The sequence below is a fragment of the Rutilus rutilus genome (assembly GCF_951802725.1).
Source record: "Rutilus rutilus genome assembly, chromosome: 18".
In the NCBI taxonomy this organism is placed as follows: Eukaryota; Metazoa; Chordata; class Actinopteri; order Cypriniformes; family Leuciscidae; genus Rutilus; species Rutilus rutilus.
The window spans coordinates 13,158,461-13,183,425 of record NC_140231.1 but is presented as its reverse complement, the minus strand read 5'-3'; the positions used below and the strand labels follow the sequence as shown (position 1 = coordinate 13,183,425).

General features: G+C 37.7%; 1 protein-coding gene across 2 annotated transcripts; it reads left to right on the top strand.

Moving 5' to 3' along the window:
* The first annotated feature begins 980 nt into the window (after nt 1-980).
* heatr6 (HEAT repeat containing 6) lies at nt 981-23,513 on the top strand. Of its 2 annotated transcripts, XM_084388212.1 has the most exons (20): nt 981-1,308; nt 2,461-2,568; nt 2,648-2,788; nt 2,877-2,992; nt 5,734-5,848; nt 6,173-6,274; nt 6,414-6,557; nt 6,638-6,900; nt 8,723-8,900; nt 8,982-9,188; nt 10,513-10,612; nt 12,064-12,407; nt 12,492-12,614; nt 12,713-12,802; nt 12,893-13,027; nt 13,139-13,261; nt 15,323-15,447; nt 15,532-15,628; nt 18,007-18,211; nt 22,666-23,513. In XM_084388212.1, the coding sequence occupies exons 1-20, from the start codon at nt 1,015-1,017 to the stop codon at nt 23,286-23,288; spliced, it is 3,633 nt and encodes a 1,210-aa protein (XP_084244338.1). In that variant the 5' UTR covers nt 981-1,014; the 3' UTR covers nt 23,289-23,513. The 2 variants fall into 2 exon arrangements, with proteins under 2 accessions (XP_084244338.1, XP_084244339.1); XM_084388213.1 differs by lacking the exons at nt 981-1,308; nt 2,461-2,568; nt 2,648-2,788 and having other exon boundaries at nt 2,876-2,992; nt 5,697-5,848.
* Nucleotides 23,514-24,965: the final 1,452 nt, after the last annotated feature.

Below are 24,965 nucleotides of genomic sequence, written 5' to 3'. Positions count from 1 at the left end.
GTGTGTCTTTTAAGTTGCTTTTTCCAACATAGGTGTTTTTAAAAAGTTGACGTTTTGGAGTTAGAAAGCCATGAACCAAATCAATCAGCTACGAGGTCAATCACATTACAAACTTTGATTCTGAAGAAGTTTTTATTTGAGAATCTGACAAGACAAAGGTCCATGACTGCATACTTCCCGGAAGAACTACAATCCCTTGAAGCATTATGACAATAAATTTTTATTTTTTAATTTTTTTTGGGTGCATTTTTTGACGCGATGCCCTGATTGGTGGAGATTTCTCTGTAGAATCATGGGTGATGTAGTTTTTCACCAGAAATCCCACTTCAATTCCACACAATTGTTTAAAATACGTTGAAATAATGATGGCTGATTTTGCCCCCAAACTATATAATTACTAGGAAATTATAACACATGCCACGTGCCAATTACGTGAAAATGTGGATTTCGCAGTGTAACCGTCTGGTAGCCTAGATGATAGTTTCATTGTCAATTAGTTGAATATGTGCACTGTGGCACTAATAACCTGTGTGTATAACGTTACAGTAGTGGAAATGCGTTTTAAAAAAAAGGTAGCGCAAACTGTCTTGACAAAGTGCACAACCCAAGTGCACAATTCGTGCATAAATGAAATTAAATTATTAAATATTTTAATCTATGAAGTATGAACAGTAACAGTCTTAATAACGAGTCACTTATACATTTACAGGGGGGGAAATAAAAATAACATGTTACTGTTGTTCAGATAAGTTGTATTGTAACATTTATACTAACCTTTTTGCCACACAATATAGTCAGAGCACGCAAAAAAAATTATTTAGCATGACTGACTGATAAATTACCTAGAGATAATATTAGGTAGCTAGCTAACCAGCATAGATGGTATGGAAAGTTCATAGGAAACGTTTGGAATAAAATTGTAAAAGACTTTTCATTTAAAAATGACGCTTTCCGATTGACCGCGGAAGTGGTTCATGGTTACCATAGTAAAGTCGCTATTTTGACCCCGTAAAGATGGCCGGTAAGGTAACGTTTTTTGATACGAACTTAAGTTTTCCTTCTAATCGCAGCACACAGGGATTTCATTCCGCCTCGCCCGATACATCAAGGTTTGTCCCTCAGTCAAAGTCACATCATGAGCTGGACGGTTCTGCGCAGGCGCAGGATCAGATCAGTCGCTGCTATGAGAAACTCCGCTCTCTGAGACCGTCTGACAGCGCGACTCTGAAAACTGAGCTCAATTTACTGTTCGACCAGCTCATCTCAGAAAACTACAGCAGCAGCAAAGATGACAACATTCATCCAGAGGTAGGATCAGACTTATGCTGTTTTTCTTAAAGCTGTTAAGCTTAGACAAGCTCCCAAAACATTGTAAGTCCCCTACATAGACTACATGTCTGCCTGAATCTAATGGCCTAGGATGCTCAGACATGCTGACTAGGTAGACAGGTTTGGAGACACAACCTTTGCAAAGTATTATTCCAAAATGTATCATTATACAAATAATTACGCAAAACAAGATAGAAACTTGCACGTTCGAAGAAATGAGCAGACAGTTGTATATCAAGATAAATATATGCAAATGCATTATTCCTGTGAAGACAAAGCTGAATTTCCAGCATCAATACTCGAGTCTTCAGTGTCACATGATCCTTCTAATAGGATTTAGTGCTCAATTATTAATGAATTTTATTATTTTCAGTGCACAAAACATTTTTTAGGATTCATTGATTAATAGAAAGTTCATTGAACAACATTTTATTTGAGCTAGAACGCTTTTGTAACATTATAAAACTATTTACTGCCACTTTTGATTAACTTAATGGATCCTTGCTGAATAAAAGCACACACACCCACAATATATATATATATTATTTACACTACCATTCAAAAGTGGGGTATCGCTGTTTCAATAAAAATATGAAGCAACACAACTGTTTTCAACATTGATAAAAATAAATGTTTCTTGAGCATCAAATCAGCATATTAGAATGATTTCTGCAGGATCATGTAACACTGAAAACTGGAGTAATGATGCTGAAAATTCAGTTTTGCATCACAGGAATAAAATACATTTTAAAATATATTAAAATACAAAACAGTTCATTTAAATTGTAATAATATTTTACAACATTACTGTTTTTACAGTATATTTATTTAACAAAGATAAATGCAGTCTGTGTGAGCATAAGAGACTTCTTTCAAAAACATTATAAACTATTTCACATTTGTTTGACCGGTACATGTATATTTGAACGTGTACATATGCATATTTCCATGCATTAAATAATAGAAAATTTTATAACATAATAAATATAAAATAATATAAATAAATATGTACAAAAAAATAGCTCATTCCTACAATTCCCAATAATCTCAATGAGTCTGTGAGAGGGCATAAATCATTGGTAGTGTTTGTCCAAAATGGCTTTTTAAATGACCACTTATCATCTTTCACAGGTTGTTTGTGAGATGCTTATGCAAGCAAGCCGTCTGGTTCCTCTCAGCCAAGAGCATCTCTTCATCAAATTGTGCCAAATGATTCATCAACTTCTAAACCAGCTTCAGGTACTTACACTATGGCCATATATGGCTTCTTATCAAGAGGCACAATCTTCTGAAAAATATCCTGCTTTTCTCCTTCCAGGTAATAGTGGATGAGCATACACTTGATGTGTTGGTGTCGTACTGCTCTCGTGCTCTGCGCACATGCAGCTCATGGACTCACCCGGATGTGTTGCTCGCCCTCTCGTCACTGGTCTATGGCAATGGATCCAAATGTCAACGGGTAGGAGCGACAAATCTGACAAACTCGCACTTATTTTTTGTTTATGATGTTAATAATCTAATCATCTTAATTTTGTAATCCTCTCCAGCATCTTCCAGAACTCCTTGGATTGAGTGGTTTTCTGGTGAGCTATGGTGACCCCGTTCAGCCCGACATAGAGCTGCGCCGTTCTGCTGTGCATTGCATAGCTAATCTGTGTCTCAGGTGAGGCATGTCCCGTGTCTTGGGAATTCAATCATGTCATGAATCAAACCTTATAACTTGCTGCTATTTAATATCCATTTAAAATGTAAAAGTTCAACTAAAGGCTGGAATCAGGGTTCTCAAGTCTCACGCATTGGCCATGATGAGACACACGCAATTCAACCAGTTCACACGCTCACACGCCACACCGTGTATTTCTCACGCTGAAAAGGCAATGCCAACCAAGTTGTCCTGCAAGCTTTATATATAACGTTGTATACGAGGCGCAGGCACACAAAGTGAAGTTTCCTGCCGCCAGCACGTATCTCGGCCATATTGCGTTCGTTACTAGGCAACATAGATGCGCGAACACACGGAAGGTGACGGAACGTTCTCGGCCACCGTACGTTCGTTACTAGGTAACCAACAACATTGCGCGAACACACGTCGCGATGGAGAAGGTAAGTTGGAAGAAAGCTCGTCTAACATTTTTAGGCTAGAACATTTAATATATAGCCCATCATATACATTATTATTGATGCAGTCAAAAACTCTACAACTACTTTGCAACCAGGCCAGAAGCTTTGGCTCAGTTTGGCTAGCTTACGTTATCTGAAACTAAGGGAAATGTTAGTGGGTATGGGAAGGAATGAAGATGTATTTCTTCATTTTCTTTTAAATTTTAAAAATAAGCTGGAGTGTGTACTCTTGTGTACACACACACAAACACACACACACCTTAATACTCTTAATATGTAATTTGTTCACAATGTCCCACCACACAATAAATCATTATACCATTTCGACTAGACGCATTCAAAATGCAAAAAGATTTGTTTTTCCAAACTGTTTGGAGCAATTTGTTATATTTTTGTATATTTATAATTTTGAAATATAACATTAAAGAGTATATTTGATGTGATGAATTGCTCTGTCATGTATCAGATTTACCAATTGTTATAATTTCAATTTGTGCTGGTTAATTATGAACAATGGGTAAAATTGGGGGGCGGGGCTCCATTAGGGCTCCTCCCCTAACCGCATGTGATCTCACTCCAAGCTTTTGATAAAACTTGAGAACCCTGCTGGAATACACCACACAACTTTTCGAAGCAAGTTGCCGAATGCCAGAGACAGTCTGACGATTTTGGGCAATCAGAGTTGACAGATTACACTGAAATTTTTTTTATCACATAAACGTAATTTTTTTTAGCTTCAGAGTCAGACTATGATTCCATCCAGTCGGAGGAGATCAAACGTGTTTGATATTTTCAGGCGATTTAAGAACACTTTTTTCCCCCACTTTTTTACTTTGGTGACTTCTTTGAAAAACATTTAAAAAAATCATAATTATTCCTAACTTCTGACCGGTAGACTTGAAAGTCTGGTAGTATGTGATACTCAGTCGGCAAGTGTACGATGTCTAGTGTTTTAAAATCTGTTCAAATTTTAGTTGTGTAGTTTATTCCAGCTTTAAGTTACGAAAGTATTGTGTTCCTATTGGCATTTTTTGTTTCATATTAGTATTTGACTTTGTTCCTACATACACCCTAACAAGCACAACATATGCACTGTCTTTAACCTTACATTGGTAAGAAAGTGTAAATGATTTCTAATGAATTACAATACACACAACAGTGTAATTATAGATGTAATTACAGAAATGAATTATAGCTGTAATTAATTACTTGCAGTTATTTTTCAAATATAAGTAGTACATTGTATCAGATGATTAATTTAAATGTTAATACATTTGGGACAAGTGACACTATTTTATTTAAATAAATAAAAATAATTTGTTATTTTCTTTTACATTTAAATATTTATGATGATAAGTGGATATTCATTTTTTAGATTTGCTTTTCATAATATTATATTTAACAGTGTTTAATATTATATTTTATATTTATTATGTATTATATGTTTTTAAATATGAACTTTGAGTGTTAGATGATGGCAGTCTCAATGTAAAAATAGATTAAATGAGCATGCGCAATTAAATATTAAGTATCAGCTGATATCAATCAAAATAAAATAAAAATCAGCTCCAATATCAGTTTAAATATTACTGATATGGAACCAATATATCATGCATCCATTAATTTAAGTTTTTTCAACAATCTGTTATTATTGACTACTAATACAATTTTAAAAAGCAGAGAGACTCGTCTGCAGAGTTAAAGGAATATAGTTCACCCAAAAATGAGAATTCTATCATCATTTACTCGCACTCAGGTTGTCCCAAACTTGTATGTTTTTCTTTCTTTTGTTGAACACAAAATAATATATTTTGAAGAATGTCTGTAACCAAACTGCTGACGGTAGCCATTGACTAACACACTATTTTGGTAACACTTTACAATAACATGAACATGAACTAAAAATGAACAATACTTCTACAGCATGTTTAAATCTTAGTTAATATTAATTTCAACATACATTGTTAAAATCAAAGGTTGTATTTGTTAACATTAGTTAATGCACCGTGAACTAACATGACCAAACAATGAACGGCTGTATTTGTATTAACTAACATTAACAGAGATTAATAAATAATGTAGCAAATGTATTGCTCATTGTTAGTTCATGTTATTTAATACATTAATGTTAACTAATGAACCTTATTGTAAAGTGTTACCATATTTTTTTTCACTCTATGGAAGTCAATGGCTAACCGTGGAGTTTTAATCGTTATTAAAGTCATAATCGTTCTTTGTGTGAACAGGCCTTTACAGTGAAATGTCGATTTGGTTGTGTGCTAGTGTTCCCGGTCAGCCGTATTTAGAGGAGCCCTATAAAGGTGTATGCTATGGAATCCTCCTGCGGACACTGCAGTCTCCCAAACCACCTGATGTGGAGGACATTGTCTTCTGTTCAGTCAGTACTGCATGTTTTCTGACGCTGCTAGAACTCAAGGTGCGGTCACATTAGCCAAAGTAGACAAAGTCCAATTTCTATTGTCAATAGTGTAACAGTGTGTGATGCAAAACTCACACTCTCACTTTCAAACCAAGTAGCTTTCTGCTGGTCGATGTGGCAAATTCATGGCAACTTGAATGTGTGTAAAAATTCGCAAAAAGCAACGGTTAATGTGACCACACCTTCACTCAAGCCACTTTGGTTGCTGTAGACAAACTGTTGGTTATTCATCTTTTCTCTTATTTGTGTACTATAAAAAGTTCCCCATTGCTTCTGTTTCAGTTATTGCAGAGTGCTCTGAAGGGAATGCAGTATTTTCTCAATGGTGGAAAATGGAAAGCCGTTCCAAACCAGGATCTGGGCACCTTATTGGCTGTGCTCAAAGTATGCATTGTGTTCTATCCATGTTTTAAAGGTGTAGATTTACAGATTGGTAATGCAGTTCAAAAGGGAGCTGAGGTGATAAGTGCAGGGAAGCTAATTGTATCGTCGCTGATAATTGTCTCATTGTTGTCCTTGGCAGAGATTCATGTTCTACGGGCTGCCGGGAGTAAGTGTGGAAATGCCACAGGTGTTGTACCCCGCTCCTCTCCCTCAGTACGAGACTGTTTCCGCTGCAAAACCTGAACCCTCACAAGACTCAGCTGTGCAGAAAAAAAACGCAGGGGTAGGTGGCAAGAACATTCGGGTCGTGTACGTGTGTCAGACTGTAACTGTATGATCTACAGTTCCAAAATTCTACTTTAGTCCCAACAGAACAAGAAGCGTAAGTCTCGTGGGAAAGGGAAGAAAGCTGGAGCCGAGGGAAAGAGAGATGCCGAGGAAGGAGAGGGTGAGGAAGTTAAATCTGCGGGAGGTGGAGGAGATCAGAGCGGTTGGTCTCTCGGCTCTCAGTCCTCGAGTGTTACTTCAGCGTCAGGCGTCACTCCGCAGCTCTACCCTTCCTGGAAGAAAGGGAGCTCTGACTCTGAATTCTCCGACCCTGAGGGAGGAATGCAGTCCAAACTCAGGTATGACTCTCGGAGCACTAATGCCAGGAAACTGTTCTTACATTATTAGGTCAAATAATACATTCACAGGTAGTAAATGACCTAGAAAAAGACACAGGAATGTGTCAGTTCTTCTTTTTTTTTTACATGCGTTATGAAGAGAGTGTTTTTTTTTTAAAGACTAATACTGATTATGTGTATGTGATTTAGTGTCCAGTAACAGATATGCTTATTTTCTTGTTTACTTTTGTATGTATGTATAGCCGCTTTCCGACTGGAGGAACCTTTTCACAGTTCCTAGAACTATTGGCTAAAGTACCCGGATGTCGGCGTGTTCGCACCGCAGGAACTAGGAACGATTTTAGTTCTAGGAACTCTATTTGGAGGAACTAATTTAGGTCCTACTTCAGAGTAGGGTCTAAACCAGCACTATAGGAACTACCCGTGACGTTAGTGTACGCTGATTGACCGAACGCACGCGGAACACCAGCACCCGCCATTTTTAAAACAGCTAGAATGTAAACACACAGATATAGCCTATATATTTACTCCAGAAACTAACTATACAAACATGGAAAACAGTGATAGATGGGGCTCTAAACCTTTATGCTGAAGAGAAAATCCAACGCAACTTTGAGGGGACCAAGCCAAACATGATTAGCACCTATGTATTTCTGCCCAGCTAGCAACACTGGACATCAACCACACGGCATAGGCTAATAACCTTTTTTTTCATATAACGTTACTGTCTACTTTCTATAACAGTTCTATCTAATAACATATTAAACAGTACTGTTAGACAGCTCGTTAACTAATGAACACAGAGAATGCGAGCATTGTTTGCTCTGGCGTTCACAGCGCCGCCAAAATAAAGGTCCGTCGCGCCGTCAAAATAAAAGTCACCGTGCCTGCGTCACGCCCTTACCCCTCCTACCAGTTCCTATGGCCTCTTGACCAGTGCGAACGCAAACAGCAAAACCGAGTTTGGGGGAGAGTAGTTCTTAGAACTGTTTAGAAGTGGACAGTTCCTAGAACTACTTGGTCGGAAAGCGGCTTATGTATGTATTTATAATTATTAATTTAAAATAGACAATTTAATTAAATAACAATGCATAAGCTTTTAATTAGGGCCGTGACATTAACGTGTTAATTTCGATTAATTAATCTGAGACAAAATAACGCGTTAAAAAAAATAACGCAGATTAATCCATTCCGTATTGACCTTTGAACCTGGAGCCGTTCTAGCCACATTATTTCAATAACATGTTCAACACAATTATTTTTAATTGATTGACAGCCCTAATTTATATGCAATTAAAATGCGATTAATTTCGATTAATTAATTACAAAGCCTCTAATTAATTAGATTATTTTTTTTAATCGAGTCCCGGCCCTACTTTTAATCAATGTTTAATCATTTATAATTCACATTAGTTATCATATTACATTATTATTACTATTAATTATGGTTGTTATTATATTAACTTTTTAATTGTTCATTAACTGATACTGTATTTCTGCTCTGACACAACTGTAATAGTAATTGAAAAACTAAATAGTACTTACAACAATCAAAATCTATGCATTATGAATATTTTTTATGATTATGCAATTGTACATTTTATCATTATTTATTAAAATAGGCCATTTAATAACAATAAATAACAATTTAATCATTCACAGTAATTGTAATCAGTATTATTTTTATTATTGTTGTTATCATTAATAATTACTTTTTTGCATGTCTTAAGTGTCTGATACTGTGTTTCTTCTCTGACACAACACTTTTTTTACATGGATGTGAATGTGTACGTGTTTATGTCGGTCACTCTCTCTCGTCTAGGTTGTATCAAGCACGTGTGCGGCAGAGTGCGCTTCAGTGCTTCCTGGCTGTGGTCAAATGTGTTGAGAAACGAATCCTCTATGGCTACTGGTCTTCCTTTGTTCCAGATGCGCCTGGGTTTGGAGGCCCTCCTCCTCTTACCCTGCTGACCATAGCCCTAAAGGACCCCTCCCCAAAGGTAAAACGCAAGTCAACTGTTGCCCATTTAGTTTCTGACATCAGCCGTATTTGGCTCTTGACGTACTCCATTTGCTCCTAGGTGCGAGCAGGCTCTCTGCAGGTTCTGTCCGCTCTTCTGGAAGGTTCTCGACAGTTCCTCTCCACCGCTGAAGACACCAGTGCGCCGCGCCAGGCCTTCACTCCTTTCTCGGCCACATTAGCTGCCAGTGTCAGAGAGCTGCACCGCGGCTTGCTGCTAGCGCTCGTAGCGGAGTCCTCCTGTCAGACCCTCACACAGGTCTTAAAGGTAACAGAACACACGCTCATGCCAGTGTTGTTAACTACAAATAAAATGATTAACCCTGTACAGCCTGACATAAGAAATAACAGTTTGGAAATTTAACAGTTTACTGAAACTTGTAGAAAAAAAAAGGTTTTGTAAGGCTCTTATAGTGTGATATAGGAAAATATGGAGCTCCCAATCGAGGAGGAAAGAAATACCTCAGTATTTTTCAGAGGCTCAAACTGAGCAAAAATATGCTTGTTGATATTTATTCAGCCAAAAAGTAAGATCTTTACAACAGTATTGCTGTAAATATCAGTTGTCACTATATCTTCCCAATATTATGTTTAATAAGATGATGTTTAAATGCTTAGTTTTATGATCAAAGCTCTGTAGTTTTTATTGTTGGGAGCAAGGAATATAATGCAGTGCAATGCAAAATAATAATAATGATTGAGAGATGTACAAATAAACGTTCCTCAAAAGCCTGATATATCATATTTGAAACTCACATTTTAACATGATAAAAAAAAAAAAAAAAGAAAGATGTATGGATAATCAGGCAAACCTAATTTGGTTAAGTCCAGTAAATGTTTATATTCAAGAGTGATTCTTATATTTCCTTTATAAAAATCAGTAAAGACGATGGACAGGTTTAAAATGACACTAAAAGGTCTTTTACTTGCTAAAAAATGTATAAACTATCAATCAGGCGACAGAAGGCATGTAGTAGATTTTGATTGTTAGAAATGGCCTTAGAAATGTGTGTATCAAATTATACAGTAGACTTTATAGGGTTTAAAACCACTTTCAATAATTGAAAGTATATTAAATATTAATATATGAAAATAAAAATATTATATGAAATGTTGCCTTGGCAACTAGCAGAAATAAGTTGAAGTACTGAAATTATTAAAGCTAAAACTGAAATAAAAATATAGCTATATAGAAATATGAAAAAAAAAACTATTAATAATGACAGAAGGACATAACAAAAATTACAAAAAAATTCACTAAAACTAAAAGAAAAATAGAAATATTAATAAATACTATAAATAATAATTTAAAATACAGACCGTATACAGTGCCCTCGGAACGATGCTTGACCTGAAAACTTACTTCAGCCATTTTGCAATTACCAATTGCTCCCATATTCATTTGACACAGATCAACTTCACCTGTGGTTACTCTTGCTAAAACATCACAACTATATCATTACTATGAACATGATCCATACAAAAATATTCCATTGGAGGAATATAAGGTCAGCATTTGCTGTTTTTCCAGGGCATGCAAGAGTTTTTCCCCACAAAGAGTTTGTGAACAGGATTTGTGTTTTGTCTTCCAGTGCCTTGCACACCTGGTGTCCAACGTGCCCTATAACCGTCTCAGGCCGGGCCTGCTGAGCCCACTGTGGAAACAGATCCGTCCATATATACGCCACAGAGGTACTGTTACAGGATGCTGCAGTTGTACTATTAAAGGCTTAGTTCACCCAGATTTTCAGGCCAGAGTCTTGATTTTGTTTTTGGGGTGTACTAGAATATTTTTTCATGCTTGATTGTTAAAAAAAACACATTATTATTTTTTTACATTATTACGGCTCCTCTCTCCCCAGTCTGGTTGATTGTCATTTTCGATGAAGCCCCTCCTTCCAAAATACAAAATCTGCTGTGATTGGTTAGCTTTTAAGCGTGTGTTCGGGAAATGTCACGTCCCTTCATAACCGCGAGCTCTACTCAGATGTAAATATTAACGATGGCGTCAATTTCAAACCATTTCAAGCCCGATTCAGACCCTTACAATGTTAACGAACAGGAGGATTGTACTGAACGGATTTTAAGCACAGGCTTTGCAAGCACGAATTTCACAGGACGTTTCAGAGTGCTATGTTTTTTTTTTTTTTGTAATTTTCTTATAGATACGAATACGATGTTATCCACCATTTAATCCTATTTGTCAGAAAACTATAATACATACAGTAATCGATCACAAAATCAGGGATAAATTTCCTAAGGGCCAGTGAACAGTCTTACAAAAGCTAAAGTAAACACTACATCAATACTGTAATGTTAGTTAGCAGGCTATCGGAGAAAATGCTTAGACCTTTGTTTACATCTATCTTAGCAACTACATAAAGCTTATAATTGGAACTGTTAAAAGAAAACACAACTACAAATAATAAGACATACTTACAAGTTGTGATCCGTAAACAACAGATTGTCCCGACAAAATGTGAATGGCTCCGTCTTTCAGGAGAAGCTTTTGTGCGTACAGCCTGCATTATACTCTCTTCTGGAAGCTGTTCTCCGTAAAATGTGCAGCGCACAGACAAACCTGAGGTTATAATATTCAGGAACAGTGTTAAAAATAAATGTTAACCTCTCTAAGTTTGTCAGCCTTAGGACAAACTTTTTCCGGCGACAACAGCCATTCCTCTTCTCTAAAACAGCCCAACATGGCCTCACCCCCTTTGTTGCGTGTTCCCGGGAGCAAGGTTTATGTAAATTTTAGGTTTTGTGATGTCACCAACCCGAGAAGAAGCTCGTTGTAGTCCCTACCAGCCGTTTGTTGTAGTCCTTAAAAAGCGATTTCTGTAAAAGATAATATCTCCCTTTGCATTGAACTTTGAGCGTCGTAATTTTGCAGATGTTGTTTATGCTAAAACTGCAACATTACACACTAACTAAAGTTAAAAAAGTGAAATCATAATCAAGGACCCCTTTAACCAAAGTTTTATGGGTTTGGAATGACATGAGGGTGAGTAAAATTACAAAATTTTAATTTAGGGGTGAACTAACCCTTTAAAACTGTCCAGATGTTCAGTGCTTGCCCTGATAATTGCTAAAAGTTCGTCCAGTTCAAACCTTCACAATCCCGTCTCTTCCTCCCATGTTAGATGTGAATGTCCGCGTGTCCTGTCTCACCCTCTTCGGTGCATTGGTCTCAACACAAGCCCCCCTCCCTGAGATCCAGCTCCTCCTCCAGCAGCCCGGATCCACATCGGCCCTCAACACCCCCGGCGTCAGGACCCCGCAGGAGCTCTCTCACAACTGGAGACGTCCCGGTACCTCGTCTCCTGGAGGAGGGGTCGAGGGGGGTCCGGAGGGGCCGTGCTGGCTGTCACAGCTGTGCGTGAGTCTGGTCACGCAGCCCCGTGAGGAACCGTACTCTGATAGTGACGCGGGGGGGTCTAGCGGAGCATCGCTGGAACCTTCACCTGTCCGACTTGAAGCCCTGCAGGTGAGTGGTCCGTTCGTGAAGATGTGAAGCATTTGTGCTTCTTGAAATTTTTATCTTTGATTGTTCGCCTGTGGTTTATTTCAGGTTTTGGCTCATCTGGTTAAGGGTTACTTCTCATTGGCTCAGACGTCTCTGTTGGAGTTGGGGCAACTCAGTGCCCGCTGTCTCGCAGAGCAAGAGCCGTCCGTGCAACTTCATGGCGCTAAAGTACCAGATCTTTGTCTTTGTCATTTCCTGTTTCATAACTGGTGCTTGCTAATGGAAACATTGCTATTATTATTATTATTATCTGTTCCTTTCCCAAGCTTCTGGAAGAACTGGGAACAGGCATTATCCAGCAGTACAGAGCTGACGCCAACACTCCACAAAGTGCCAAACTTGTGCCCGTATGCCAGGTAGTAAAACATTTGATTTTTTTAAACGTTGTATGTGATGTGGTAGAAAACAAAACTGAATTCAAAGATCATTATCTTGATGATTTGCAGGTGGTTCAGTTCTGGTCGGAAGTCTTGAGTGGTCCACTGATCAGTGCCTTACAGAACGAGCAGCATCCCACCCTACAGACCAGTGCGTGTGACACCATCTCCTCCATCTTGCCACAGGCTTTCAGCCAGCTGCCCGTGAGTGTGTTTGACCTCTTGAGTTTCCAGGCGTTCAGGAAGTCGTTCGATGGAACATGGAGTTGATTTATAAAATGTGTTTGTGATTTTCGCGTATATGAATACCTGCAGGATAAGACACAAGTGCTGTGTATCACGTTACTGCTGGGACTGACGTACAGCGAGAACTCTCTGGTGAAGTCGGCAGCGGTGAGAGCTCTAGGTGTCTACATCCTCTTTCCCTGCCTGAGAGAGGTACAGGATCAGCCTACTCGTATAATCAGACCTTCACTTCTCATTTTTAATTATTTATTTCTGTATTTTTTTTTATTGATATTTATTTTAATTGATTTGTTGTTGTTTTTAACTTAATTTTTTATAATATTTTTATTTTTTACAAATCATTCACCGTCATCCTTCCCTCGGGTCACCCCAAGACCCTAGGACTTTTGTCGCACTTGAACCACAAATACACAAAAAAAAGAAATGAATGGATTCGAGGAGTTTTGTGGTTGAAATTTAAAAAAGTAACCAATCCTTCCTTCGCGGGTCAATTTGACCCCCTTATGCTGGGTACACACCAAAAGATTTTTGACATCTTATAAGATTTTCAAAATGTGACAGACCACAAACATGAGGACAAAAAATCCTAGATTTAAGCGTTTTGCTCCTATAGTGTGTGGTGTGCCATGATGTGACAAAGACAGCACACCACACACAAACAGATTTTCAACCAGGGTCTCGACTATGAACACAGGAAATCTCGCAAAATATCGTGAGACTTCAGAATAAGCCCGACGGACAACATGCAGGAAGAAATTGCGATAGTGTTTGGAATGATTTTCACAGAAAATTCACGTGAAAAAACCATTGTACCTACCATTGTATATAACCTTTTATACAGAAATATAATCATTCTTTATTGTCTTTATTTATTCTTTATTGGATTTATTGTCTCTTTAGAAAAAGTTATTTAATCCCTCTATAGAACCTCACTGAACCCTTAACACTCAGCTTCTTCTTTTTTTTTTTTTTTTTTTAAGAATTACAATTACAGTCAGGGGGGTACAAAGAGTAAAGCCGATAAACAAACATAAAAAGACATATACATAAACAGTGACAAACTTAAAAGTTAAACAAAAATTTGAAAATGTTTACAGATTGAAACGCACTTTGCAGCTTTCTTATTTTTCAAACCCAATTGTGTTTAGGTATTGTAAAATTTCTGCACTTAAAATGAAAATCAAAGGCTTGTTTCCTCGAAATTTATACTTATGAATACTAAATCTTAACATTAAGCTTCCTGCAAGTGTGTGTGTGTGTGTGTGTGTGAGTGAGAGAATGACCGTGTCTTCCATCATCTCGCTTTCTGATTGGATATTGTTTTGTTTCACGTGATAATCTCCAGAGCGAGCGCGCGTTTGTCCTCGGGGTTCCCCCCACACATCAGGATTTCTGATCGTAAATATTAAACATGTTTAATATTTGCGATTCGCGATCGGAGCGGCTCCGACGTTCTTCCGAGCAGGTTCGGACACTCTTAACACACCTCACACCAAGGGAAAATCTGATAAAATAATCTGTTAAACCATCAAGATAATCGGGACATAGCTAGGATTGTCGGAAGGGGGGAAATCGGCCCAAAATCAGCCCGATTATCTTTTGGTGTGTACCCAGCATTAGGAATGAATGTAATGCGAGGAATGCTTCAGTACACAATTCAAACTAAAAATGCTAAAACTTTAACAAAAAATGATTTTATAATGTCTACATGTGTATCTGAATGCATACTGAAGAGAAACTGAATTTAGGACCCAGCGGAAGAGCTCATTTGCTCCAAATACATCTATAAGGCCATATCTAGTGGCAATAGTCATGAAATGTCATGTTATATTATTATTTTCCACAAGAGGTCGGCAAAGACACCCAATGTAAGATATTTTGAGCTGAATTAAAAGGGTTGTGCATGAAATTGAGTTATTTTGAATTTAAGTTGAAATAATGTGAGGAATGTGCTTAAATTACTATTTATTTATTATTTATTGATCAAATCTAGTAATGTAATGGTAAATAAAATAAAAAAGAATAAAAAAAATCTCCCAAAAAATTGCATTAAAATATTAAGTATAATTTAAGGGCTTCGGGTAATTTTGACCCGCGAGGGAAAGATGTGTTACAAAGTGCGAGGGAAGGATGAGAGTTAAATGTATACATTTACAAGTTTAACTATAAGTAAATCCACCTTCACCCAACTAAAAAAATTGTGGGCATCTCAAAAGGATGATCGATTTAACTTTCTTTTTTTGACGACCACAGGATGTGATGTTTGTGGCAGACACGGCTAATGCCATCCTCACCGCTCTGGATGACCGCTCACCTAACGTCCGTGCGAAGGCGGCCTGGTCTCTCGGCAACCTCACCGACACGCTCATTGTCAACATGTGAGAGCCGTCACGTCTGTGTGTATGTGTTTGCTCCATAAACCTCGCAGACTGATGGTTTTCCTTTGCTCACCTGTTGTTCAGGCAGTCGGTGGGGCTGGAGTTTCAGGAGGAGTTCTCTGATATGCTGCTGCTGAACATGTTGAGATCTGCCACTAAAGCTTCAGGAGATAAAGACAGGGTGGGTACTTGTTTTCAATTTTTTATTAGTGATGCCAAAAAGTCTTAACTTTCTACAAGTATCAAGGCCGAATACATTTTGTGACTATGCTAAATGATACAAACATTTAAGATTTTGGGACAAGGACTGCCTGATATATACTGGTTTTGGAGAGAGTGAGACATTTGTTAAATTAAGATGTTTTATTAGGGCAGACAATATCCCAAAACCCCCCTCAAATTTTAAGCGAAAATGTTACAACGTTCTTCACCTTGAAAGTTATCAAATGAAATGTGAAATATATAAATTAGTGCTGTCAACGTTAACGCGTTAACGCATGCGATTAATTTTTGTCTGGTTTAACGTGTTAAAATATTTAACGCAATTAACGCAGCATCCGTCTTTTCTGTCATCCGTTGGCTAGCTTTACATTATATGATCACGCTCTTATTCATTTAAATGCTTTTAAACATTTCAAGCGCGGCAAGACAAAAGAGAAAGCGCTGTCTGTGAATGTCTTTATGTGACACACACACACACACACACACACAATGCATAGACAGGGCGCCAGAATCCAGTTCTCTTTCGCGCTTGAACTAACAATAACAATCCCAAAATGTCAGTTTTGTCGATTATCCTCAAAAGAGCAGTCTTAAATGATTTATATAAAGTCTAAAATGAACGAAGAGTTGCGAGAGAATGAGGCGCGCATGTGAGATCCATAGACAGTACGGTATATAAACGGTGAGATCCGCGTGTCTGTCTGCTCTTAAAGGGACAGCAGCCAATAAAGCTTCCTGTCAGGGAACAGAGAAAATGACTCACTGCTGTTGACTAAATAACTTTTGTAGCTTTAATAAGGATTAACTATTTAATTTATAGTTTATGCAGTGCAGACTGCATATAACTTTGATAACTTTATTACAGTATATTTCCTAACTGTTAAGACAGGAAGGGCACGAATAAATATGACATTTATTATGGGTTTATGTTAGCATTGTTTTAAGTTCACTTAAATTAAAAAGTGTTATATTTTTGAAGCCTAATAAATGTGAAAAAGAAAAAAAAATCAGTAGCTGTATTAATATCAGTAATACTGGCCTTCATTCATAAAAAGATGCCATTAAAAAATTATTTAAAATATACTGTCTTTATGTTGTTTCTACGTTAATTTGATTAACTGTGAAATTATTACATTATAAAATATATTAAAAACGTACAAAAACATTTCTTTTTTTATTGCGATTAATTGCGATTAATCACAGAAAAAATGTGTGATTAATCTAGTTAAAGTTTTTAATCGATTGACAGCACTAATATATATATATAGCTGCTCAAGAAGAATTTCTTATTATTATCACAGTTGTTGTTTTGTTTTTGTCTGGATTCTTTGATGAAGAGAAGGTTCAAAAGATCAGCATTTATTTGAAATATTAATCTTTTGTGACATTATAAATGTCTTTACTGTCATATTTGACCAATTTAATGCATCCATGCTGAGTACAAGAATTCATTTTTCAACAACAAAAACTAATTCTTACCCAAACTTTTCTCCAGTAATGCATATTTACATATAGTTTAAACAGCTTGGCTATTGTTGTTACTTTTAGTGTAGAAAACTTTCAGAAGAGTAGGTTGACTACAGTTAAACTACTTTAAATTATGTGTAGCTTTTAGCTTTCCAAAGTGTTTTTTATTGTCATTATTTTATCAGTTGATATTGGGTATGTATTGTTCGATTTTATTGACATTTAACTGGACATTTACCTAATTTAACCCATTAAAGACCACCTTTCCTTGAAGAGTGCTTGCTCTGTTATAACACTGTCCCTTTAAGAGTTGCTTTGTAAATGTAAATCTGTGCATTCATGCATAAAGATTAGTTTAAAGGAATAGTTCACTTAAAAATTAAAATTCTGTCATCATTTACTCACCCTCAAGTTGTTTCAAACCTGTATGAGTTTCTTTCTTCTGCTGAACACAAAAGAAGATATTTTGAAGAATGTCTACTATGGAAGTCAATGGGGTCCATCAACTGTTTGGTTACCGACATTCTTCAAAATATCTTCCTTTGTGTTCAGCAGAAGAAAGAAACTCATACAGGTTTGAAACAACTTGAGGGTGAGTAAATAATTTAAGTGAACTCTTCCTTTAAATTCATCACTTGAAAGAACTGCTGTAATTAAAACACAGTTCAGTTCTTAATTACTATTCTAATGCTCATTTATCGATCTATGGTGTTATTAGCCATAACATTTACATCAGCTTATCAGTTACGTTTTGAATATTGCTGCATTCTCATTAGGGGCAGAAACAAAAGCCATCTTTTCATAATGTACCACAGAGTAATGCTGGAAGTAGAATGAACTCCTGGAAGATAAGAGTTTCCTGTGTCGCAGGTAAAGAGCAATGCTGTCCGTGCGCTCGGGAATCTGCTTCACTTCCTGCAGCCGGTGCACCTGGGAAAGCCTGTGTTTGAGCAGCCTCTGCAGGAGGCCATGACGGCACTGATCGAGACGGTTAGAGGAGATGCTACCATGAAAGTGCGCTGGAACGCCTGCTACGCACTGGGCAATACCTTCAGAAATCGCAGCCTGCCTCTAGGTGAGTGAACACACCAAAAAAAAAAAAAGTGGTGTTTTCTAAGGAAGAAATCACTATTATTATTGCTTATTCTTGGGTTAAATTTCAGGAGGCATACATTTAAAATATGTCAGGGTGATGTAACTAACTTTCCTGAAATCAGAATTAAGAAAAAACATTTAAACGAATACAATTCTTGAAAGGAAAGCATTTAGTTAACTCCTTCACTGCTTATTAATATTTGTAAAACTTTTGTCCACCCAGTCAAATGATTTTTTTTTCCCCGCTGAAAACAAAATAATTGTGAATTAATAATACATAATAAAGTTTTTGCCTTGAAAAATATACATAAGCATGTTTTTTGAAAAGAATGATTAAGATGTGTACTGTCACATGTTTTCAAAGTGTAAGGAAATCATGGTATTACTTTTTACTTGGTTACATCACATGATATTGAATTAGTTCATTAGTAAAAACTTTTTTTGAAAATGATATAAAAGTTTTTCAAAACATTTTAATAAACAAAGTACATTTACTTTTTTATTATGGCCACTCTTAAAGCCCAAAGTATACTATTTTTATCAAATGAATTAGAGCTGCACAATTAATCGTTAAACGATCACAATCTCGATTCAAACACCCACCTGATCATATTCTGCTATGTCCATTAAACATTAAGCGGAACATTCAGATCTGTGTTCATGCTGCCGCTGATCCAAAAAGAGCATTTGTCATGTGTAGGTATGGCTGTTTCTGAAACAGGTTCACAAAGTCTTTTCAACCTCACAGTAAAATTATTTCTGTGTTACAATAATGAAAATTATTACAGAAGTACTGTTTATAAAAGTTTATAGTTCGGATTGAAACAAATTAGAGCGAATCACCTTTTGAAAGTAACTTGACGCATTAAATAAAGATTGTATCAATGACATAGTTACACCAGTAGGTGGCTACAAGTGACTTAAAAAATTATTTTTTCATATTTTAGTTTTTTTAAACAAAAAAATTGTGATTCTCAATTTATCCAGAATCGCGCAGCTGTAGTAAGCGTACAGTGTGTGTGGTGGAAATTTTGTCCAAAGCATAGTATGTGCGCATTGTTCACCAATTTTCTAACCGTGCAAACTCTTCTGTATACTTTCGCTTAGCTCACACGTGCAATAATTAGTTGGTCCACAAGGTGGCACCCCTGACCCGGCCCATTGTTTCATGGGTAAAAAAAATCAATGGAGAGAAGAAGAAAAAAAAAACTACTGGAGACTGCAGCAACAGTAGACGCCCGAGTTGAGCACCCACAACTCTAGTTTAAACTAGGACAATTTTTATCATTCATAATTAATAATTGAGAATCTGGGAAAAACTGAGATGAAACTTTCTAGTGTGCCCTTTCAAGTGAAGTAAACTTTTAAAGGTTTTGCATTCAACTGTTCTTGTACGCTAAGTGTTTGCGTGAAAATTGAAGTATACTTTGGGCTTTATTTGTCAATCACCATCTAGAGATCAGAATATCATAGAGGATTGGGGGTGGGTTCATTTAGCCAAGTAAGTAACCACGACATTGAGCTAATGCTGCGGTCATGCCATGTCATAATTACCGTAATTACGAGATGACAACGTGCGATTTTTCTACACAGAACCGTTGTAACACATTCTCACTCCCAACTCGTCACATATTGACGGTTGGTCAGGACCCCTCGGCATCACTTTTTAATGCACAGGGAACCCCTTTAGTGTCATTTTTGGATGTGCAGGGTACTCCATTGCTTTCTATGAGAAACCTGGTTTCTGGTTACGGTCATAGAAAACAATGTGTTCGTTAAGGAAGTGGCGCTGCGCAGCTTTTCTCTCAGTGTGCGATCCTTTTTACACATTGTTTTGCTAATGTTTGAGGCTCCTTTTAAGGAACATAATTTATGAATCACAACCTGAACCCACCAAATTGGCTAGTGTGATGATATGCGTTACCCGCCTCTGTGGACTTTCGCCCGCATTTGGCATGTTGGCGTGTGTTCATTTCAAACCTTGGCTGAAAATGATCCCGTTCCATGAACGCACGCAGTTATATCTAATTCAAAAGATACACCCGGCTCTTTAGCATGATGTAATTGGTCAGGAGACACAAGAGCCAATGCCATTTCACAATCAAAGCTTCTTAGAGCTGCAACTTTTTAATGTGTGTACTGGATCTACAGCGGATGGACACGGTGACCACTTTTGAGTCTGTTCTTCACACAAATCAGTTGTTTTGGCCTCAGAACACTTGGAATATTTGTACTTTTTAGCCCCTTTCGCACTGCGTAGTTCTAGGAACTTAGTTATAGTAACTACCCACCAGAGTGGTTCCCTGATTACTAAATGTTTCATTTTCCTGGTTGCATTCCCACTTCCAGTAGGAACTCTGAAGTGATGTAAGCTGCACTTGTTGTGACTTTTATTTTGACGGAGCAGCAGACTTTTATTTTGACGGCACTGAGAACGTCAGAGTCTGAGAACACAGTGCTCGCATTCTCCGTGTTCATTGGTTTAACATTGGTCTAACAGTCCTGTCTAATACGTTATTAGACAGAACTGTTATAAAAAGTAGACAGTAAATGAAAACGTATTAGCGTTTGCCTTGTCAATATATAGGCTATAATCTGTGTGTGTTTCGTATGCGTTCAGCCAATCAGCGTACACTAACGTCACTGGTAGTTCTTATTGTTCTGGGTTAGACCCTACTCTGAAGTAGGTGCTAATTAAGTTCCCCAATAAGCGTTCCTAGAATTAAAATCATTCCTAGTTCCTGCAGTGCAAAACGCCAAAAAGCGGGTACTTCCACCAATAGTTCTAGGAACTATCCCCCTTATTTGACGAGTTGGTAGTTAGAATGCTTTGGCTTTTCAGTGGTCACGTGGTACAAGTAAAAAGTGTTCACATCCTTGTAAAACTTGCGATTACAAGAAGTCAGAATCTGGTAATTACAGTAATTCTGACATGTTCTTAAAGGAGTCATAATGTTGTTTTAACTTTGGTACCCAATGCTCTATTATAGTCTTTCAGGCACTTCTAAAAAAGAAAAGTGGAAAAAAAATCAACACAGAGCCCCTCAGACCCTTATTTCTAAAGGCATTATTGTCTCGCGAGATCTGATGCGATGTTTTGGCTGTCGTGGACGGTCATTATAATAATGCAAATGAGGGGCGCGTTGATTGGTTGCAGGAAGGAGGGGGGTTGACACCGCAGGTAACTTCAGCATCATTACAAACTGACATGGCGCAAGTTGTCAGAACCCGACCCGGCCGCGACATATGGGATTCAACCGTACATGTTTGAGCCGGACTCTGAACCAGAGCTGGAAAGGGAAGATGTAGAGTTGTTGGATTCACGTCTACATCAAGATGTCTCTGAATGGTAAAGACAATCATTTTGACTGAGACATACATTAACATCAGTTCGAGCAAAAACGTGTGTTGCTATTTTCTCCCACATAAATTTACCTTTTATTTAATGTAGATTACAATAACGGAGATGTAGTTTTTTTTTTTTTATCAGCTTACAGTGGTTTTGAGATTTTTACTATCATGTGGTGTTTTTGCCTTGTTTCACGTTGTGGTTATTTAGACATTCAATATGTTTCTTCTTTAGACATGCAACGTGATGTTATACTTGCATTTAAACAGTTTTAGCCACTGAGCATGGACTCCTGTCCCGTCACTACTGTAGCTGCTAGTGTAAAACAAAGTGGAAAGATGTGGCTAGCATTCGTAGAGTCCATTCCCCGTGTTTACCTCGAAGGTAACGTTACATACAATAGCCGCATTAGCAGTTAACGTTAGCTGCTATTTGTTAACCACAGTAGAGCAATAAAAACACAGTCTTACCTTTTCAATTTCTGGCAAGTCCCTGATGGTTGGGATGGCACCTTTTCCCAAACGGAGCTTCGAGGCCAAGTTCGCCTGATATTGCCCCAAATTTGTAAATGATTCCGGTGTAAAATGTTTAGCACACACACCTAACGATACACCACTTGAAAGAGTTGTTGGGACAGCGTCATTAAAAATGAATTTCCTCCACTGTTCCCTGATAGTTTCGTCCGTTTTTGGTAGATAAAACACATTTGCATGTTGTTTGTGGCAGTCACCCACAGAGCATCTCAAGTGTAGGCTACACTCGGTTTCTCCATCTTTCTCGAGTCGACTAAACTGAATCTGAGGGGGAGAGGGGCGGGCTTCCCGCGGCATAGGTTTGCGGTGTCCATATTTGGTATATCCTCCCCCGTCTTGACGTCAAGAGGGGGAAGAAATCAAAATCTCGTTTTTTCGTGCGCGTGCACGTGGCCTATTTTACAAACCCTGAGGTAAACAAACGCTTCACTTTTAAATATCGGCTTCCCGGCCAGTGTACAATCATTATGCAATCATAACATACATTGATTCTCGTGGAAAAGTGAAATTTCTACATTATGACTCCTTTAACACACACCACTTCCCTCGCAGGTTCTGCTGTCTGGTCTAAGGAAGCTTACTCTGCCCTGTCCTACGTCGTCACTTCCTGCAAGAACTTCAAAGTCCGCATCAAATCCGCCGCTGCACTTTCCGTTCCCTCAACGCGAGATTGCTACGGTGATGTTCACCAGTTTGCCGAGGTGTGGCGAGCTTTGGCTCAGGCCCTGGAACACAGTGAAGATACGGAAGACTTCCTTGAGTATCGATACTGTGCTAGTTTACGCTCGCAGCTCTGCCGTGCTCTCCTGCACCTCCTGTCCTTATGCCAGCCTGAGGACCTTCCAGCGCTGAGGTCATCACTGAGTGACCAATCCAGGCCAGTGCTACAGGACCTCCTGGTTCGTTACCTTGGTGATAAGGACGTGGCTTTGGTTGCCGGAGTTGACGGTCCTGCAGGGGAGGAGGCGGTGGATCACGCTGCGCCTGAAGATGGGTTGATGGTGCTCAACGAGACACTGACCAGGCTGAAGGGACCGCTAGAAGAGACCGCGTTGGACCGCAGTGAGGATCTGAAGACTGTGCTGAGCTTCCTTGAGGACGTAGTGAGGAACTTTGAGGAGATTAAAGAATCGGACTGCAACGAATCTACCCTTCAGCTCAGCAAATCACCATAGTGAAAGTAAAAATGCACCGATGAAGCCATACGGATTGACTGTCTGACCTTATAACCACCTTTATATTTTATTCAAAATGTATATTTTAAAATATATTATCAAAGTATCATAAACAAATTCCTGTTGAGTCTCAAGTTACACTATAAAACTAATTTCACTTGAACGATTTGACGCAAATAAAAACCCGCTTGCAGTATATGAGTCAACAAATAAAACAGGTTTTGTAAACTCGAGTGTTCCTTTTTTCAAGTTCTCAGTAAAACCTTGATATGAAATATTAATTTCAGAAGTAGATCATCGTTCTGAATCAAGATGGTGAGCATGTCTGCACAGAAAAGGAAGTGATTAAAAAATTGCGTGTTTGTTTCGCATTATACAATGTTCTTTTAAATACACTTATCACTGTATATTGGCTAATGCAGATATTCAGTTAGCAAAATACTGTGCATGCATATAGCATTTAAGAAACGTTTCAGACATTTTTTTTTTATTTGCACATATCCCATTGTAGCAATTTTGCAACGCTTTGCTTTGCAGCTTGGAAGCCTCATGGTTACAACCTCTAAAAGTAGTGCTCAACATTTTCTTTCAAAGCAATTTACAGTCAGTAGCTCCTGTCCCTTGTGGCAACTTTTACTTAGTCTTCAGTTATACACATATCATTGAGAGGAACTGGTCTTACTGTAACTTCCATTGCTAAGTCAGTCATTCTTGGGATTGAATCAGTCATTTGTATTAGCCATTGTATTGTGTTACCCCTACATCTCGTTATTTTCCTAGAAACCGAGTATATGGACACTTTCTGGATGTCAAATCACACAAATCATGATTTTTCTAATCCCGCTGGCAGATATTTGTTCTTGTTTAAAACATAAACTCACTTCATTTTCATCAGTTTCGCAGAAAACAAGACTTCATATTTTGTCAACTTGCATCTCCAGTAAATGCATCTAGATTTAAGAATCTTGAGACGTTTTCACTGGAAAAGACTAAAATACTGAGGAAGGCCATCACTTTTGTGCAGTGTGATCAGAAGGTACAGTAAAATACATTTTCATATTCTAGTGGTTGGGAGCAGAGCGATTCAAGCTACGTTTTCGTCGAATGAAACGGACAACTGTTGGGAGTTTCTAATACAACGCATTGTGTTTTTCCATAGACGATTACATTTAGAGAACATATTGAAATATTTTTTTAGTTGGACTTAAAAAGGTTTGTTTGTTTTGTGTTTGCAGTTATGGGACGATCTTACATTGTCAACCCTGTTACTATGATATTGTATAGTAAATAATTTCATAGTTTTGGATCAGAAGTGAAAATTTACAGGAACAATGGGATCAAATAATCTTTATAAGAAGCACATTTGATAGATAAGGTAGGTATGTACGTAGGTATTTATATATGTACGTAGGTAGGTATACTTGCGTAGATGGGTACGTATACGTACGTAGATGGGTAGGTACTTACATAGGTACACTGAAAAAAAATTATTTGATCAATAAGTTATGAAAAAAGTTTTTACATTGCTTTAACTCATCAAAATAAGTTAAGCAATTTTCAACTTTTTATACAAGTTATACAAAATGACGGAGCCCACCTAGTCCCACTTTGTCAAAAAAATTAATTATAACTATCTCGTGGCCTCAAGATAGTAACTCGTGGCCTCAAGATAGTAAC